Source organism: Sus scrofa, chromosome 4, assembly GCF_054392235.1.
Source record: "Sus scrofa isolate SSC_HxYL_T2T_F1_AM1 chromosome 4, Sscrofa_HxYL_maternal_Yorkshire_Landrace_v2.0, whole genome shotgun sequence".
Lineage (NCBI taxonomy): Eukaryota > Metazoa > Chordata > Mammalia > Artiodactyla > Suidae > Sus > Sus scrofa.
Window position 1 is genome coordinate 129403051 of NC_139386.1, and position 20723 is coordinate 129423773.

At 37.1% G+C, this 20723-nt stretch overlaps 1 protein-coding gene across 8 annotated transcripts in view; it reads right to left on the reverse strand.

Annotated features, from left to right (window-relative positions):
• The window catches only part of MTF2 (metal response element binding transcription factor 2), a 74291-nt gene that overhangs the window by 24195 nt on the left and 29373 nt on the right, over positions 1 to 20723 (reverse strand). For 3 of the 8 annotated variants that reach the window (XR_014844775.1, XM_021090204.2, XM_003481511.5), the window contains exons 2-4: positions 4935 to 5133; positions 4716 to 4797; positions 56 to 151 (exon numbers count right to left, since the gene is read on the reverse strand). Coding sequence is in view for 6 of the 8 variants with exons in the window: in XM_021090204.2 (XP_020945863.1) it covers positions 56 to 151; positions 4716 to 4797; positions 4935 to 5133 (377 nt within the window). In the remaining 2 variants the exon portion in view is untranslated. Of the gene's footprint in view, positions 1 to 55; positions 152 to 4711; positions 4798 to 4934; positions 5134 to 19603; positions 19663 to 20723 lie in introns of all 8 variants that reach the window. The other 5 variants (XR_014844776.1, XM_005663669.4, XM_085024001.1 and 2 more) reach the window with 4 other exon arrangements.

Below are 20723 nucleotides of genomic sequence, written 5' to 3' on the forward strand. Positions count from 1 at the left end.
GGTGTTAGGTATATAACAAAACTTTTCCACAAGATTAAAAGCAATTAACATTTACCTTGGCCACACTTATCACATATAACCATTTCATTGGGAGCTTCTGAATATTCTTCTTGACATATTGTACAGACCATTTCCCCACTTCCAGTGGCTCCTAAAATATTTTAAATATACATTAAAAAGACAGTCAACATCCATTAAAAAGACAGAATTGTTCCATATAACAAAACTACTTTTTTGAGTCTGTAAGTAGCCAATACTAGCAATGTCTGTTCACTAGATCATAAGGGTATCTTCTCAAGGCAAAGTACTGTATACAAAATACTATCTCTCTGCTCCCGATATGTGTTCTTCCCACCTTTAACTTAAGATGCCTACTATCTACATTCGTGATTGAATCTGTTTTTTGGGAGAGGACGTAATTTAAACTGCTCTCAGGCAGGATCCCCTACCACTCACTTCCAATATTCCCACTCTCCTGGGGGGTGAGCAAAGGGGATACTGGTGAACAGAACTACTCTTCAGATCACACACACATACCCATGTACATGTATTCACTCACCCTACACCGCCTAACATCATGAGACTAAAGAAAAGAGGCAAGGAAGATCTATCAATGACTCCTTTCTCTCTCGATGCAAAACATTTCTTATTTACTAATTGTAAAAAAGGTTGAACATCAATTATTTGAACTCTTGCTTCAGAAACCTGGATATATGATGTCCAGTAACAGACCCTAAACCAAATCCCACTGTAACAAAAGTTAGAGGTTCCACAGTTACTAATTACATTTTTTACCTGAATAGGTTAGGTTGTTTCTTCTTTAAATATTTCTATTCTAAAAACAATTTTATTCTGCAAAATTTAGAATATAATTTTATCACTCTAACACAATTATTTCCAATATTCTCTTATCAATTTCAATTTTATAGTTAAAATACTAACACACATGCTTTATTCACATATCAACAGTAAAAATTTAAATTCTGTGCTGTGAACCAAGCATTGTTACGCTCTTGATACATATTATTTTAACTCTCCAACTTATTAGATAAATATCCCGTTTATAGAGAAGAATTAAGGCTCAGAAAAATAAAAGTAACTAACCCAAGGACCCTCAGTCACAGAATATCAAGGTTAAGATTCAAATTCAGATGCACCAGTATCCATAGTCTCTCCATTGTGAGATGTTTCCTTCCATTAATACTATGCAATATTTCTTCCATCAAGGGAGTAACAAACCCGACTAGGATCCATGAGGATGCAGGCTCCATCCCTGTCCTCATTCAGTGGGTGAAGGATCCAGTGCTGCCATGAGCTGCGGTGTTCGTCACAGACGCGGCTCAGATCCCATGTGCACTGTGGCTGTGGTGTAGGCTAGTGGCTACAGCTCAGATTCAACCCCTAGCCTGGAACTTTCATATGCCTCAGATGTAGTCCTAAAAAGCTAACAAGAAAAAAAAAATTTTTTTTCCATCAAAAGCATTTCACACTATAGTTTTCAAAAACTATTAACTTCTAATACCTGTATAATAGTCTATCCAGTGGAAAGAACCAAATTTGATTTACTACACCTCTATTCTTAGATATGCAGGCTACCATATTTTTTTTTCTTGTTTTTTGCATTTTTCCTTTTTTGCTTTGTTTCTTGTTCTCTCTTCTCTTCTCTCCCAGGCTTTGTTCACTTGGCTGGATATAGCATCCCCTAGTTTCTCAGTTTATGGCTCCAATCAGGAGAGTAACCAGACTGAGCCTAGACCCTCTCAGTCCAAATCTCCAACATCCTAGAAAAGGGCCAATAGCCCCAAGCTGGGGTAAGTGCCTGAAGTGACTCCCACTTAAACATATGGAATGGTGTGGGGGAAGGCAGTTCCTCAGAAAAGAGGGTGTAGAGTCAACAAACAACATGTATTCACTTCAGGAAACAATCCTGAGGAAGCAGAGAATTGCCTTTACTTATAAATCCAATATGAGTTTTTGACCATCAAGTTTAAAAAAACTTTCTTTGTAGCTTAGCAGCTTTCTATAGTCTCCCTTACTCTAAATCCAAATGACTATAAAGCCATTTCTATCTTAGATATGCCAAATTTTTTGCTGTTAAAATAAACTACAGTAAATTTTTATACATTTTATTTATGATTTATTGGAATAAACTGCTACAAATGAGTCTGCTGTATAATGAAAGCATATAAATTTTTATGCATTTAGTGCAACTGTCAAAGTAATATCTGAAATAAATATTTAAATACACTGCCACCAGCAGTGTATCATTTTCACAGAAACCCTAACAGTATTAGGTATTAAGATTAAAATCTTTTTATAAATTTATTTAACAGCTTTAACATGATATCTCCCTGCTGCAATGCACACTTCTTTGTCTACTAATATGCCTATAAATTGTTGCCATTCATGTAAACTTTTAAAAAGAATCTTATTAGATGAGTGAAATTAATTAAGTTATTCTGGTATGTAACTATTAGCAGGTTCCTTACAGGAAGAAAACTACTAAAACTACACCATGCACTGAAACCTGCCACAATGCAATGCACTTGTCTGTTCTACACAAACTCCAAGTCACAAGTGTGCTATTTCCTGCGAGTTACAAAGAGTGAAATGGCCAAGGGGCTATTCTATCTAATTCTAAGGACAGTAAAAGGAGCCAGTGAGGCAAGAACAATACAGACCACTGAACTGATATACTGGATAGGACACAAGTTGGACAAGACCCCCTCACTTTCTATCTCTATGTACTACTGGCTTTCTTTTTCCTTTCTGGAAGGGAGGGAGGGAAGAAGACAGAAAAACAGACAAACCTCTATTTAACTACAGAAACCACCAAACAGTTGAAATGCTGAAAGGAACACATAGCTAACAGAAGAGGAAGAGAAGCAGTATAACATGGCTCAGCTCCACCAGAGACACATATTTACAAATTAAGGAAAAGGGATAGTTCTGTGTACAGGGGAATAAGATCTGTTCAATATCACTACTGCTGGAGACCTCCTATTCCTTTTCTCACAGATCCTTCAATTTGAGATTCAAAACATAAATTTAGTCCTTTAAATTGATCAGCCTCAAGAACTATAAACACTTTTAAGACATATTACTAGAGTAACAGCTATTGAGTTCTCCACCTAATCCCTGAGTGACATGTATAAAGACGGCAATTAGAACATGCCAATTCCTTTATACCAAAACTTTTTCATTCTCTAAGAAAAAGTAAGAGTGAAATCAAGAAATAGAACACAGCTATAACCTACCAAAAAGCCACACTGGGATTCGAATTAAAAACCCAACTGGGAGTTCCCATCGTGGCTCAGTGGCTAATGAATCCCACTGGAATCATGAGGTTTCGGGTTCGCTCCCTGGCCTTGCTCAGTGGGTTAAGGATCCCGAGTTGCTATGAGCTGTGGTGTAGGTTGCAGACGTGGCTCACATCCTGCGTTGCTGTGGCTCTGGCGTAGGCCAGCGGCTACAGCATCGATTCAACCCCTAGCCTGGGAACCTCCATATGCTGTGGGTATGGCCCTAGAAGAGGCAAAAAAAACAAAAAACAAAAAAACAAACAAACAAAAAAAAACAAAACCCAACCGATAGATACTTTAAAGAATTTATCTCTCCTTTCTACAAGAGGAAATATAAAAACACCTTAGTGCAGGCCCATTAACCCATTAAAAGGAATACCAGGAGTTCCCGTCGTGGCGCAGTGGTTAACGAATCCGACTAGGAACAATGAGGTGGCGGGTTCGATCCCTGCCCTTGCTCAGTGGGTTAACGATCCGGTGTTGCCGTGAGCTGTGGTGTAGGTTGCAGAAGCGGCTCGGATCCCGCGTTGCTGTGGCTCTGGCGTAGGCTGGCAGCTACAGCTCCGATTCAACCCCTAGCCTGGGAACCTCCATATGCCGTGGGATCGGCCCAAGAAATGGCAAAAAGACAAAAAAAAAAAAAAAAAAAAAAAAGGGGAATACCAAAAGTGGGGTTTTTAGCATGCTGTTAAAATACTCAGATTGTGAATACTTATTAATATTCATAATTTTTAAATATATAAAGCACTCTCCATGAAAGATACCTGAAAAAAACACTTTTATTTAGCAGATTCAAAGGGCATTCAGCAATTACAGTTTGCAAAAATAAAAAGCATTACAAGAAACATACCTAAACCAAACCACAACATACTTGTATTCATTTTTACTTGCACCTAAATATAACCTCGTTTTCCCATCTAAACATAAAAGAGTAATTAAGCAATAATTTTAAACCACTATTATTAATGAATATTTCTAGTACTCTAAACCTATTTAATAAGTCCTAATTCCCCAAAACATCTGGCAAATAGTATGTTCTATATACATTAGCTCCCTATACCACTTTAGACTAATAGAGGAAAGTAACAGTTAAGATGAAGTCCAAAGTGTTACTTGTTTTAGTAGCTAAAAATTTTTTTTCAAAGTTCTTAGAAAGGTCCTAAAAAGAATTTATACATGTGCATCAGAATGTATACATCTGCCCTCTAATCTACCAGTAATTCTTGTTCTTATGGTTTATAATACAGATTATAACTCTTTGAAGACTATGAAGAATACTGATTTAGCCTCTCCTCAAAACTGATTCTGAGTTATCCTAATACACTGTACCAAACAGACAACACTAGAAAATGACAAGCTGAAGAAAATACAATTTTAGTGAAAATCATGTCCAAGAGAAATAGTAGCACCTGCCTGTTTGAATGTCCTTCCAGAGAACCCAGGATTTAGAACTGTCTTCAAATATGATGAAGCAGCTCTGTTTCAATATGTTTATCTGAAAAACAGAGGGAAACTTATGAAGATTTCTTTTAAAAGCAAAAAAACTAAAATTTAAATTTAAATTCAAGATTATTAAAAGTTAACTGCAAAAAAAAAAAAAAAAAAAAAAAAAAGATACATTAAGGAACTTGCCTTTTTGATAGTTCCAAGATAAAACAAGCCATCTGACCATCTAGCTAGGACATCCTGACCCTCTTCAAATTTACATGCTGGCTTTTTGACTTTATGTCCATCCTGTAAAGACAGCTTGGTCAAGGATGCTGGGGTCTTTTGGTTTCGGCGTAAAGGAGACCGCTTGTGGACCAGTGAATTACCTGCCCCTGTAGAGTCTCTGTTTAAGAAATAAAAAGCCATATATGAGACTAATTTCCTTATAGAGGTTATTTTATATCAATAATGTATTTCATGTATTAATCAAAAATTTTTCTTTATTAAAAATCTTAAATTTAGGGGAAAAAAAGTAACAAGTACCTCACATCACAAAAACTCCAGAAACAAAGACGTTTAAAACAAAATGGTAGCAGTTCTCAATATTCATTCATTGTTAGCTCTAAGTGGGGTCAGGATCAAGCAACTACTGCAAGGTAATATATCCAGAGCAGCTACCACCAAAATGATACCTTTAAGTTTTAAGTGGGGAGGCCATGGTCATGACCAAAGGATGCCTTAAATCTCACAGCTGGGTTTAAACTAAAAGAAGTTGCATGGCATAATTTCATAAGTACTTGATAAAGAATAAAAATGATTACGACAACAGATACACACTACTATATATAAAATGGATAAACAACAAGGACCTACTGTATTGCGCAGGTAACTATATTCTATCTTGTAACAACCTATAATGGAAAAGAATCTGGAAACAAATATATATACAAATGTGTGTGTATAAAACTGAATCATTCTACTGGACATCTAAAACACGGTAAATCAACTATACTTCAATAATTTTTTTTTTCTCTTTAGGGCCACACCTGCAGCATATGGAAGTTCCCAGGCTAGGGGTCAAATCAGAGCTGCAGCTACATGCCTACACCACAGCCACAGCAACGCCAGATCCAAGCCACATCTGCAAACTACATCACAGCTCGCGGCAATGCCAGATCCTTAACCCACTGAGCGAGGCTAGGGATTGAACCCAAATTCTCATGGATACTAGTCAGTTTAGTAACCTGCTAAGCCACAGGGGAACTCCCTATACTTCAATAAAAATTTTTTTTAAAAGATTATGCCAGGGAGTTCCCATTGTGGCACAGCAGAAATGAATCCAATGATTCGAGATGCAGCTCGGATCCCGTGTTGCTGTGGCTATGGTATAGGCAGACAGCTGTAGCTCCAATATGACCTTTAGCCTGGGAACTCCCATATGCCATAGTGCAGCTCTAAAGAGGAAAAAAAGAGAAAAGAAGATTATGCCACAAGTAGTTAAAACACACCAACCAGTGACTATGGGTAACTGGGTATATTCAACTCACTGGAAGTGTTGTCGTGACCTCCTTCAGGAATCATTACTGAATAAATCCTCATTTACTGATGGGAATATGTCACACTCCCTCAAAAATGCAGACTGGGAGTTTAAAAAAAAAAAAAGTTGAGACCACCAATTTCACAAAATCATACTCAAATGAGAAGCCAATTGTAATATCATTTACATTTTTAAGCAAATACCCCCCAAAATTACATACTCCAGAATTAACTGTAACTTTCATGTTAGTTATTACATACCACTATCAACTTCCTTAAAGGTAATAAAGCAGTATTTATTTGGTTTCATTTTCTCAATTTAGATTTGTTTTACTAATTAAACATACAATAATATATAAAACTAGATAGATGAGAGTTCAAAAGCAGCATAAAAGTAAAAACAAAACAAGTGGGGGAAAATAAAAATGTTTCTAATTGGGAATACCAATTTTCAATACCTAGAAATACACAAATTCTGGGAAATTCTGTCACAAACTACAACATGTATGAACCTGGAAGACATTATGCTAAAGCAAAATAAACCAGACAAAAAGGACAAATATTGTATAATTCCATTTACATGAGGTAATTAAAGTAGTCAAATTGATAGAGACAGAAAGCAGAATGGTGGTTGCCAGAGTCTGGAAAGAGGGAGACGTAGGAAGTTAGTGTTTAAGAGGTATAGAGTTTCAGTTTGAAAGATACACTGCATTTTCAAAATATTCCAAGGAGTAATTACTAATATCTTCCCATCTTTGCTAAAAGAACATCAATCTATAAATCCAAGAGGCTAAACAAACTCCAAGTAGGATAAATGCAAAGCGATCTACATTCAGATATACCACAGTGAAAAGGCTAAAGCCAAAGAGAAAATCTTGAAAGCAACAAGAAAAGTAACTCATCACATGCAAGGAAATCTCAGTAATATTAACTTCTCATCAGAAACAATGAAGGCCAAAAGGCAGTGAGATGACATTCAAAGTGCTGAAAGAAAAAAAAAATGTCAATCAAGAATCTTATATCCAGCAAAACAACCTCTCAAAAATGAAGGTGAAACAAAGATATTCCCAGATAAACAACGACTGAGAGAATTTGTTGCTAGCAGAGCTACTTAACAAAATATAAAGGAAGGTTGAAATCAAGTAGAAATTCAAACACACACACAGGTATACACACAATAAAAAAACAAAGAACACTGGAAAAAAGGTAATTAAGTAATTACAAAAGACAATATAAACGCTTACTTCCTCTAAGGAAGTATATGAAACAATATGTTTATGATCATATTGTTAGACCTGTTAATCTATAGGAATGTAATATATTTGACAATAGCAGGTGGTGGGAACAAAACTGTATTTAAATAATGACATCAGACAGTAGCTCTAAGCCACCGAAATAAATAAAGAAAAATGGCAATACAAGTGAAGTTGTGTCACTTCAAGAAAATATCTACTATATTACTTATCTACCATATCACCAATTCAAGTAAAAACAGGGACCCATGGAAAAGCTACTAGTTCAGCATAAATGCCTTATATATACTTCCTATTTCATTACACTTAAAAACCTAAACTCAAGATTTAGTGAAAATAATTTTTTTATTGTTTCATTAATAATGTTAAGTGAAATAGTTTTCTGTGTGTGCATTTCGTTTTACCATGAGTAGTCAAAAATGAAGAATATTGGAGTTCCTCCATTGGCTCAGCAGTTAATGAACCTGACTAGCATCCACGAGGATGCAGGTTTGATCCCTGGCCTCGCTCAGTGGATTAAGGATCCAGTGTTGCTGTGGCTGTGGCACAGGCCAGCAGCTATGGCACAGGCCAGCAGCTATGCAGCTCTGATTCGTCTTCCTAGCCTAGGAACCTCCAAATTCCTCGAGTGCAGCCCTAAAAAGATAAAAAAGCAAAAAATAAAAATAAAAACAAATAATACTACTACAGTTTGATGCCTTGTTTCATGCTAAGGCACACAGCAGTGTGACCAAACATTGTTTTTACGCCCTCATACAAATGTTAACACAGTGGAAAAAGCAAATAACACCTTAGTGTTACCATGAAAAAGAGTTTTGACCTTGCAGACCCCATGAAAGGACCCTTGGATCACATTATAAAAGCCACACTCTAAATAAACAAATATAAATTGCCATGTATTATTTCCTTTCTGATTACAAAAGTAAACATGCAGGTGGTTAAACAAATAACAAAGAAATGTATATTCAAAAGTGAAAATCCCCCACCTTACATCCTCCCACAAAAGAAAACTGTTAATCTCCTGATTTTTCTTATGCATATACTACATATGTAGATATAAATCAATATATGTTTTAATAAAGTGGAATATATTTAAGGCTCTATAGCTTTCCTCACATAACAATGTATCTTAGACAATGCAATGTCCATCTGTATAAATGTAAAGAAAGATAATCTTTCTATCAGCTGTTAAGTTACTTTCCAATTATTAACCAAGTAAGGAACATTTTAGATGTTTCCAATGTTTTACTATTACAAGCAATATAAAAAGTTCATCCTTTTACTTTTTTTTTTTTTTGTCTGTCTTTTTAGGGCCATTCCCAGGCTAGGGGTTGAACTGGAGCTGCAGCTTCCAGCCTACACCACAGCCACAGCAACGTGGGATCCAAACCGCATCCCTGACCTATGCTGCAGCTCACGACAATGCTGGATCCTTAACCCACTGAGCGAGGCTGTGGATAGAACCCACATTCTCATGGATACTAGCCAGGTTCGTAATCTGCTGAGCCACACCGGGAACTCCCATCCTTTTACTTTTTTAAAAAAATTATTGCAGATGTGGCTCAGATCCATTTGACCCCTAGTCTGGGAACCTGCATATACCTGTGGCTGTGGCACATGGCATATGCAAGTTCCCAGACTAGGGGTCAAATCGGAGTTACAGTTTCTGCCCTGTGCCACAGCTATAGCAACATGGGATCTGAGCCACATCTGCAACCTACACCACAGCTTGCAGCAATGCCAGACCCTTAACCCACTGAGGCCAAGGTTCAAACCCACATCCTCATCAATCTTAGTTGGGTTCTTAACCTGCTGAGCCACACCAGAACTCTTTTTATGTTTTATTTTTAAATTGCTCCAAACACCATATAGGATAAATTAATGAAGAATAGTTATCCTATCTAATAATCTGCACATTTTTCCTTTTTATTATAGAAAATTACAAATACATACAAAAGTAGACAAAGTATGATCAACCATCAGATATTCACCAACAGTTTCAATTATCATCTCATGAAGAGTACTGTTTCATTTAAATGTTGTTTCCTCCAAACCCATACTATGTATATATTTTAATGTGATATATATTACTGTCAAGTGAACCTCAAAAATGGTAGCAATTAACACTCTGACACTATCAGAGTAGTACTTGACGGCCCACACTTTATCCACAAGGAGTATTATCCTTTTGCTGACAACACACACGCACAAATTTCTACCTATATTTCTATTATTGAGGAGCTTTTTTTAATGTTTGTTAACAATTTGTACGTATTCTAGAAACTGCAGTTAATGTTCTTTGCCTATTTTTTAAACCGAAATGTTAACCCTTTCCATAATGACTTTCAAGAGCATCTTATATATTACGGGTAGTAATAGTTTGTTATTATACATGTTGGAAATATTTTCCCCACTTAATATACTGTAAAACTATCTTGATAAACAGATTATTTGACTGGGAAAATAGTACTTCTAGGTACTCAGCTGATTATGGTCAATAGCCACAAAGCTGTATCTCTCATCTTGCATCAAGGCTAGGCTACTCTCATGTGTATAAGTCAAACCTGAGAAATTTAAAAGAAAACCAAGATACAATAAAGGAGTTGGCCCACTTGCCCTTTTCTTAAGCTCTGTACCTTTGCTGTTGGGTTATGAATGCTCTTCCCAACACCCATTAACCCTCCAGTCCATAACTTTTCTTTTTATGGGATATTAAGCATGTCTAGAATACTCCTGCTTCTCCCAAATGGAGTTGATACAAGCTAAATTTCACAGTACTGGGTAATCTTTATTATATAAGTTCAATGCAATTCCAATTAAAACCCTAGCAGGATTTTTTGAGACCAAACACTTCAGAAAATTAACATGAAAAACTGAAAAGTCCACAGAATAGCTAAGTCAATTTTTGAAACAAAGAAGAGAAGTTCCCACTGTGGCACAGTGGTTTAGGAATCTGACCGCAGCAGCTTGGGTCACTGCAGAGGTGCAGGTTTGATCCTCATCCTGGTGCAGGACGTTAAAAGATGCAGGGTTGCCAAAGCTGCAGCTTGGATTCAATCCTTGGCCCAGGAACTTCCATATGCCGTGGGTATGGCCATAAAAAGAAAAAATAATAACAATAATAGGAAAAACAAACAGGGGAAGACTTGCCCTATCACATACTGTGACATATTCCAGAGAAAAAAAATTTTTTTTTTTTTGCTATTTCTTGGGCCGCTTCCACGGCATATGGAGATTCCCAGACTAGGGGTCCAATCGGAGCCACAGCCACCGGCCTACACCAGAGCCACAGCAACGCGGGATCCGAGCCGCGTCTGCAACCTACACCACAGCTCACGGCAACGCCGGATCGTTAACCCACCGAGCAAGGGCAGGGACCGAACCTGCAACCTCATGGTTCCTAGTTGGATTCGTTAATCACTGCGCCACGACGGGAACTCCCAGAGAAAAATTTTTCTGTACTCAACAGTAAGAAAGAATAACACCAATGCAATAGAACAGGTATCTCTAAAACAGATCCACTTACAGGAAGTTGATAAATGATAACTTGATATCACAAATCAGTACAGACAGGATGTATTATTTAATAAACATTGTTGGAGAAACTGGCTCACTTAAAGGGAGAAAAGGTTGTATCCTTAATTCACAATACACAAAAAGGTGACTCCAGATGGATCAAAGATATAAAGGAAAATATAAAACTTGAAATCTAACTAGAAAATGTAAAATATAGTTCCGATCCTAGAAGTAGAGCATACACTCAAAAATATGGAAGGATCCTCCAAATATGTTGATGGAAACAGAAACAAAATTTATAACACAATTACCATTTATGCAAACTAAGTGTGCATATATAATAACACCATGTATTTTAAAGGACACATGCATATACAAGGATGCATATTAAATATATTCATGTGGGTATGTTAAGACAATTGGTGAATGAGAGCAAGAATCTAACTGAGAATTGGGGAAACTCACATATCCTGACCAGAGACTTGGGAATGATGTAGTACCTCATAACAAACAAAACAGGTAACTGAGCAGCAGGAGTCAAATCATATTTCAAGACTACTACTACATCAAAATGGAGCTGGAGGAATCAGGCTCCCTGACTTCAGACTACATTACAAAAATACAGTCATCAAAACCATACAGTACTGGCACAAAGAAAGAAATATAGATCAGTGAAACAAGCTGGAAAGCCCAGAATTAAACCCACGCACCTACAGTCAACTAATCTATGACAAAGGAGGCAAAAATATACAATGGAAAAAAGACAGTCCCTTCAATAATTAGTGCTGGGAAAACTGGACAGCCACATGTAAAAGAATGAAATTAGAATACTTTCTAACACCATACACAAAAATAAACTCAAAATGGATTAAAGACCTATATATAAGACCAGATACTATAAAACTCTTAGAGGAAAAACATAGGCCAAATACTCTCTGACATAAATGACAGCAACATCTTCTCAGATACACCTCCTAGAGCAATGACAATAAAAACAAAAAATAAACAAATGGGACTTAATTAAACTTAAAAGTTTCTGCACAGCAAAGGAAACCCTAAACAAAATAAAAAGACAACCCACAGAATGGGAGAAAATTTTTTTTTTTTCTTTGTCTTTTTTGCTATTTCTTGGGCCGCTCCCACGGCATATGGAGGTTCCCAGGCTAGGTGTCTAATCGGAGCTGTAGCTACTGGCCTACGCCAGAGCCACAGCAACGCGGGATCCGAGCCGCGTCTGCAACCTACACCACAGCTCACGGCAACGCCGGATCATTAACCCACTGAGCAAGGGCAGGGACCGAACCCGCAACCTCATGGTTCCTAGTCGGATTCGTTAACCAGTGCACCACGACGGGAACTCCAGAAAATATTTGCAAATGAAGTGACTGACAAGGGATTAATCTCCAAAATTTATAAGCACCTCCTGTGGCTCATAACAAAAAAAACAAACAACTCCATCAAAAAATGGGCAGAAAATCTAAACAGACAATTCTCCGAAGACATAAAGATGGCCAAAAAACACATGAAAGATGTTCAACATCACTATTAGAGAAAAACAAATCAAACCACTATGAGGTACCACCTTATATGGGCCAGAATGGTCATCATCAAAAAGTCTACCAACAATAAATGCTGCAGAGGGTGTGGAGAAAAGGGAACCTTATTACACTGTTGATAGGAATGTAAACTGGTGCAACCACTGTGGAAAACAGTATGGAGATTCCTCAGAAAACTAAAAATAGAATTACTATTTGATCTGGCAATCCCACTCTTGGGCATCTATCCAGAGAACCATGACTCGAAAAGATACATGTATGTACTCCAGTGTTCATTGCAGCACTATACACAATAGCCAAGACATAGAAACAATCTAAATGCCCACTGACAGAGGACTGGATAAAGAGGATGAGGTACGTATACACAATGGAATATTACGCAACCATTAAAAAGAAAGGTGTAACAGCATTTGCAGCAACATGAATGGATCTAGAAATTATCATGCTAAGTGAAATTAGACAGTGATACATCAATGTCATATGCTATCACTTATATGTCGAATCTAAGAAATGGACACAGTGAACTTCTTTGTAGAACAGATATTGACTCACAGACTTTGAAAACCTAATGGTTTCCAAAAGAGACAGGTTGGGGGATAGAGGGATGGGCTGGGGGTATGGGATGGAAATGCTATAAAACTGGGTTGTGACGATAGTTGTACAACTATAAATGTAATAAAATTCACTAATTTAAAAAATTAAAAAAATAAAAATTAATAAAATAAAAAAACTCCCCCTGCCAAAAAAAAATACATCACTATTTGCTTTTATTATTTGACAACACATACATAAAGACTATTTTTATCTATAATACCATTATTATTAGAAAAGCATTTTTTCTCATCAACACTACTGAGATCCATATCTTGAAACAAACTGCCAGGACAAAGAAGTTTCTTCCCTTGAAATTAACTGACAGACCAAGGGTTCTAGCCACTTCTTCCTTCTTGGATTACTACTCATACAATAAATAAGACCAGGACTCAAGAACTTGAGAACCAGGTGCATAATTCAAACAGTGTGGTTTTTCTCCCTCACTCATTCCCCAGTTTATCCCCCCAGCTCACTAGCAAACTATCAATGTTACTTGGTGAGACCACACAGAGTTTTTCTTTTTTCTTTATTGTCCTTTAATCTATTTACCTTTGTGATAGGCTTATTTCACTTAGCACAATGTCCACAAGTTCATCCATATTGTAGCATGTGTCAGAATGTGCTTCCTCCCTTTTTTTGTCTTTTTGTATTTTCTAGGGCTGCATCTGCCGCATATGGAGGTTCCCAGGCTGTGGCTCTGGTGTAGGCTACAGCTGCCGGCCTACACCAGAGCCACAGCAATGCGTGATTCAAGCCACGTCTTCGACCTACACCACAGTTCATGGCAACGCCAAATCCCTGGCTCACTGAGCGAGGTCAGGGATCAAACCCGCAACCCTATGGTTCCTAGTCGAATTCGTTAACCACTGAGCCACGACAGGAACTCCACAGAGTTTATTTTTTCTGTCTGAGATAATCTGAGAACTACTACAAGGCTAATATTAAAATACAATGTGTTAAGAATTTAATTTCTCAAAAATAATGGAAGAAAAAAAATTTTTTTTTTTTTTTTTTTTTTGGCTTTTTAGGGCTGCACTTGCAGCATATGGAAGTTTCCAGGCTAAGGGTCAAATTGGAGCTCCAGCTGCCAGCCTACACTACAGCCACAGCAACGCCAGATCAGAGCCACACCTATGACGTACACACACCAGGGCTCCTGAAGGCAATGCAGGATCCTTAACCCACTAAGTGAGGCCAGGGATCGTACTCGCATCCTCATGTATACTAGTCAGATTTGTTTCCGCTACACCCCAACAGGAACACCTGATAGAAGAAGTATTAAGAAACTCAACTCACTTTCAGGTTAATGATTTTTTTTTTTTTTTTTTTTTTTTGCTTCAATAAATACTTACTTAGTACCCGTTTTAAGCCTGGTGAATAAGACAGTCCAGGTCCCTATATTAAGGGCCTGAGAGTTTAGTAGCAAAGTCTGAGTTAGACCTTCCTTCTTAGGGCTCCTTTCCCAATTCAAGCACAACCACTAAATTCAGGCTAGATGCTCTCTTAGCATACTTTAGTTCTCCCATCATTGTACTTCCCAAACTGTGCTCCATTTGCCTACTAACCTATCCTTACGTACTCCTCACCCCCTCAACAGTTGGTACTCTGAGAGGATACAATACTGTCCATTTTTGGTTCACCCATTACACAGTGCTTAGAATGCAGTAGGAACACAATAAATGATCAGTAAATTACCAACAGTATCTGTTAATTAATAGCAGTCTCTGGGAGCTAAACAAAGGATTCATCTCCCTAGTATGAACTTTTGTCCCTCTATCACACTGCTTAAGGTTTCCTTCCTCTTCTCTAATAAGCCTAGTAAACAATGACAGATCCACCACAGTCATGTCTCTAGCACTCCTGCCACTAGTCTTCAACCCATGAAGTATCACTTGGCAGCAAAGAGAAGAAAGGCAGTAAACCCTAGTCCCAATTCATACTGCCACCTCTCATTAAGCACTCCCACCCTCTCACTCACCCCAATCCATAAAGTCAAAGAGTATGCAATAGCAAGAAAAGACCAACTCTCCTAAAGGAAAAAGAGAAGAAAAAGACCTATTCTGCTATCTTTAACGCCATGCATCCATCACAGGCCCCGATCAATCACATCTCACCTTAAAGAGCAAAAGCTATCATCTTTCCAGGTTCTTTCCCACAATTTCTTCCCTTCCCTGGGAAAGAGAGTGTGGGTGAGTCACAAGTGAAGAATATAATGTAACCTAACAACAATCACACTTTTGGTGGGAACTTTCACAAAGATATGGTCAAATTCATGATGCCAAGAAGGGCCAGAGCAGAGCCCAGGTACAATGGAAGCAGAAGGAAGTCTACAGATTGATCCTGCATTCAATCAATGGGAGAGAAATTCTCTTTTATCACTTGAGGCAAGTATAGAAAAACGCAATCTGAAACTAGCTGCCTTCTTTCTGACTGTGGTTTCACTGAAAGTAGAACATCTAAGGGAACTAAGGCCAAGACTAGAGGATAGAAAACATAAAGAAAGCAGCTTAATGGCTGCTCTACTCAAGTCCTTACATTTAGAAATAATAAAGACAAAATAATGCATATATTTGTAAAATCAAGTAGTACAGAAAGGATTAAAATGAAATGCAGGGTTTTTCCACCGATCACTTCCAACATTCCAGTTCTGCTCTTCTGAGGCTGACCCTTTCAGCTATTTCTTCTGGGAAATGCCACCATATTTCTGAATAATGTGCTCATATTTCTTTCCTAATTTATCAATTTCAGATCTATTTATTATAAAAGATGATAATCACCAACTCCCTCTATAAATCTTACTGGACTATTATCATTAAATCAATGAAGTGGTTTACTTAATTAAAACTGTAAATATTAATCATCACAAAACTAAATGGCATACACTTAATATCTTTTCTGCTTCACTTTTTATTTTTCCCAAAATTGCTGGAGAATATGTCCCTCTTGACTCTTTGTTTCAAATTGTCAGGGACAATGTCAAACTTTTCTTTTTTCTAATGGTAACTCTTACTTCTAGAGCTCTCCATGTTCTTACACCAGCCAGGATTAATTTGAAGTTTCTCTTTGTTTTCCAGATCCCATATTATTTTTCCGGAGCAGTGGCTTGCAATAAGAGGATGTGAGCATGTAAATTTTCTGACTCTTTATCTAAAATAATTTCAGTCTTATTCTCACATCTGATTAAGAGTTTCCTGGATACAGAGTTACATGCTGAAAATAATTCTCCCTCAGATGATTGACGGTATTCCTTTTCTACATTCAGCATTCAGCACTGAAGAAAAATCTGATGCCACTCTGATTTTTCCTCCTTGGTAGGTTACTGCTATTTTTCCTTTATCAATGATCTTCTTTTATCATTAATGCCTTCAAAATTCATAAGGATGTGTCTACTCTTTCAATAGTACTTGTTCAGCTTTCAGTAAACCCTTTCTATTATCTACTTACACAGGAATCGTTACTTCTGTTTCTCCTGGGCTCTCCTTTCACGCAGCAGGTTTTCCTCAAGTATTCAGTGATCCTTAGTTGTCTACTTTTACTTAAGATTGAGGTTAGGAGTTCCCTGGTGGCCTAGTGGTTAAGGATTTGGTAGTGTCACTGCTGTGGCTCAGGTTAATCCCTGGCCCAGGAACTTCTGCATGTGTGGGAGAGGCTAAAATAAGTAAATAAATAAATAAGGATTGAGATTATAAGAACTTGTATGAGAATTCTTCATATTTGACACAGGACTTAGTAATGCTCTTTGCTTTAGGCTTGTTAGTTGGAAAGGCAACACTTAAGCTGGAAACCTCTAAATGCCAAAATATGAAGGTCTTCAGAACTCCCTCCACATTCTTTATCTGAAGGGTCAGACAAGTAGGTGTGAGTGAGTAATGTTCATCTGTTTAAGATACACACATCTTACTCCTATCAACTGTATATGTTATCCTCCCATTCCTCACCTGGCCAGGATTGCTAGGATTTGCTACTAGTGGCTCAGAATCAGTAGACACCTTAGTCCTACAGCTGTACAACACTGATAAGAAACATATTCAATGAGAGCACAAGCTTAAATTTTGAAACCATTAAAGTAGATAAAATGTATTAGGAACACTGCAAGTAAGTGACATGACAAATTACAGACAGGCTGACTTGGAACTGTACTTCCCATTTATAATGGATTACAGGCAAAATGCAGCTTTATTATAAACAACTTACTCACACACTTTGATCTCCCAAGCTGCTAATAGCTGAAAATTGGTATCTTAGAATGAATATACTTTTTAATTAACTGGATTATTTGAGCAACCAAAACAGTCTCATCCCCAAACCATTTTGAAGAAGAGGCCAATGAATGTTAAGGAAAACATTTAAATTGTATGGCTGTGGTCATTCAACAAATATTTGTTGAATGCTGCTATGTGCCAGGTAATAGGCTAGGTAGTAAGAGAGAAAAATAAGAAAGAACATATGACAAAACACCAAGGAACAAGGACTAAGTGGGGAAACAAATTATATAACATAATTCTATAATGAACAGACTCAAAACACAATTTCTAATTATCCAGCAAGAAGAGAAAAGGTGAGTAAAGACTTCATCAATACTCAGCTATTAACCCGAAAGTAGTAAACTTTCAGATGAACTTAAAGAGGGCTTTGCAGTTCTAGGGAACATGTGTAAGCAAAGTCCCAAGACAATACACACTTTTCTAGGAACAAAACTTCAGTATAGTTACAGCTCAAGGAGTTCCCACTGTGGCTCAGCAGAAATGAACCTGACTAGTATCCATGAGGATGTGGGTTCAATCCCTGGCCCTGCTCAGTAGGTTAAAGATCCAGCATTGCCATGAGCCGTGGTGTCAGAATGCAGAAGTGGCTCAGATCAGGCGTTGCTGTGGCTGTGGCATAGGCTGACAGCTGCAGCTCCAATTCAACCCCTAGCCTAGGAACTTCTATATGCCATAGTTGTGGCCCTAAAAAAAAAAGTTACAGCTCAATTTATAATAAAGGAAGTAGCAAATATCTTTGGACATCGGACAAATAAAAAAGACCCAAGCTATGAAGGCTCAATCAAAGAGTTTGCCTCTCTGTCTAGTTCACTGCTATTTATTCCCCTGTATCTGGCACATAATAGGTTCTCAACATTGGCTAAATGAATAAACATACAAATAAATAAATGCTATCAAAGGAGACAAAAGATGAAAACCCTAATAAACCTGCTACACTCTATGAACAAGAAAAGAGTAACATGAATCAGGGCCGTGAAGAAGTTGGAGTAGGTTAAAAGATAAAAAAAAAAAAAGCCCCATGTACTAGGGCTGAGTAACCTAGTTTATATACTTAACATTTTCCAAGATTTTTATTTTAATAAACACAGAATGAGTCATATTAAGAAATAATTCTAAAAGTGGAGTGAACAAGTATCAAGAATTAACTTGATGTGATATTAAAAGCAAAGGAGGAATTCAGAATAACTCCTAGGTTTTCAACTTGGGAAACTGGGAGAAGAGTATGAGGGGAAATTAGGAGGAAAACAGTATCATGATTATCTGTGTTTCATCAAAGAAAGCTATTAGACAAAGGATTTTTATGAACACTGATCATATACTGAGCCATAAAACACCTCAACAAGTTTCAAGCTATAAAATCATATTGCTTATGTTCTCTGACTGCAATGACATAAAACTGAAAATCAGTAAGAAATATAACTTAAAAGTTTAAAAAATCAAGACAAGTACTTCTAAATAACTCAAGGGCCAAAGAAGCAATCATAATGGAAATTACCCAATATTCTGAACTGAACAATTACACCATACATTAAAACTTTTAGGATGCAACTAACACAGTACTTATGTCTTAAAATACCTACATTAGAAAAGAAAATAGAATTATTTTGTGGCCTAACATATAAACCATCCTGGAGAATGCTCCATGTACACCTGAAACACATTATGGAAGAGAAAAATGTGTATTCCATTCCTTTCAAATCAAATGTTCTGCAGACATCTATGAAGTCCATCTGGATCATTTAAGGCCAGTGTTCCTACATGATTTTTTGTCTGGATGATCTATTCATTGATGAAACTGAGATATTAAAATCCCTTATTATTACTGTATTGCTTTCTCCCTATAGGTGTGTTGATATTTGCTTTATATACGCAGGTGCTCATATTTGGGCGTTTCACTATTTACAAATACCACATCCTCTTGTTGTACTGACTCCTTTACCATTATGGAATGCCCTTCTGCGTCCCTTAGGATAGTTTTTTCCCACTGCAATGGTATAAAACTAGAAATCAATTACAAGGAAAAAAACTGGAAAATTTACAAATTATCTGGAGATTAAAAAACATGCTACTGAAAAACAAATAGTTCAAAAAAGAAAAAAACAAGAGATGTCAAAAAATACCATAAGACAAACGAAAATGGAAATACAGCATACCAAAACTTACGGGATGCAGCAAAAGCAGTTCTAAGAGGAAAGTTCATACCAACACAGGTCTACAAAAACAAGAAAAATCTCTAATTAAACAGCCTAATATTACACTTCAAGAAATCAGAAAAAAAAACAAAGGCCAGAGTCAGAAGAAGGAAGGAAATAACACAGATCAGAAAAAAAATAAATGAAATAGAGACTAAAAAGACAATAAATTAGATCGATGAAACTATGAACTGGTTCTTTGAAAAGATAAAATAGACAAACCCTTGGCTAGACTTGACTATAAAAAGACTCAAATAAATAAAATCAGAAATGAAAGAAATGTTACAACTGATACCACAGCAATACAAAGGATTATAAGAGACTACTATGAATAATCATATTCCAACAAGATGGACAGCCTAGAAGAAACTGATAAATTTCTAGAAACATACAACCTACCAAGACTGAATCACAAGGAAATATAAAAACTAAACAGACTGATTTCCAGTACAAAGACTAAGTAATTTTTAAAAAAATTCCTAACAAACAAAAGTCCAGGACCAGATGGCTTCACTGGTAAACTACTGAGCATTCAAAGAATTAATACCAATCCATCTCAAACGCTTCCAAAAAAAGAAGAGCAGGGAACCCTTCCAAACTCATTTTACAAGACCAGCATTTCCTGATACTAAAACCAGTCAAAGCTGTCACAAGAAAAGAAAACTATCCCGGATGGATACAGATGCAAAAACTCCTCAACAAAATATGAGCAAACTGAATGCAATAATATATTTAAAAGATCACATACCATGGTCAAGTATGATTTATTCCAGAGATGCAAGGATGATGTAACACGCACAAATCAGTCAACTTGATACACAGTATTAACAAAGAATAAAAATCATATGATCAGGAGTTCCCGTCGTGGCGCAGTGGTTAACGAATCCGACTAGGAACCATGAGGTTGCGGGTTCGGTCCCTGCCCTTGCTCAGTGGGTTAACGATCCGGCGTTGCCGTGAGCTGTGGTGTAGGTTGCAGATATGGCTCGGATCCCGCGTTACTGTGGCTCTGGCGTAGGCCGGTGGCTACAGCTCCAATTCAACCCATAGCCTGGGAACCTCCATATGCCGCAGGAGCGGC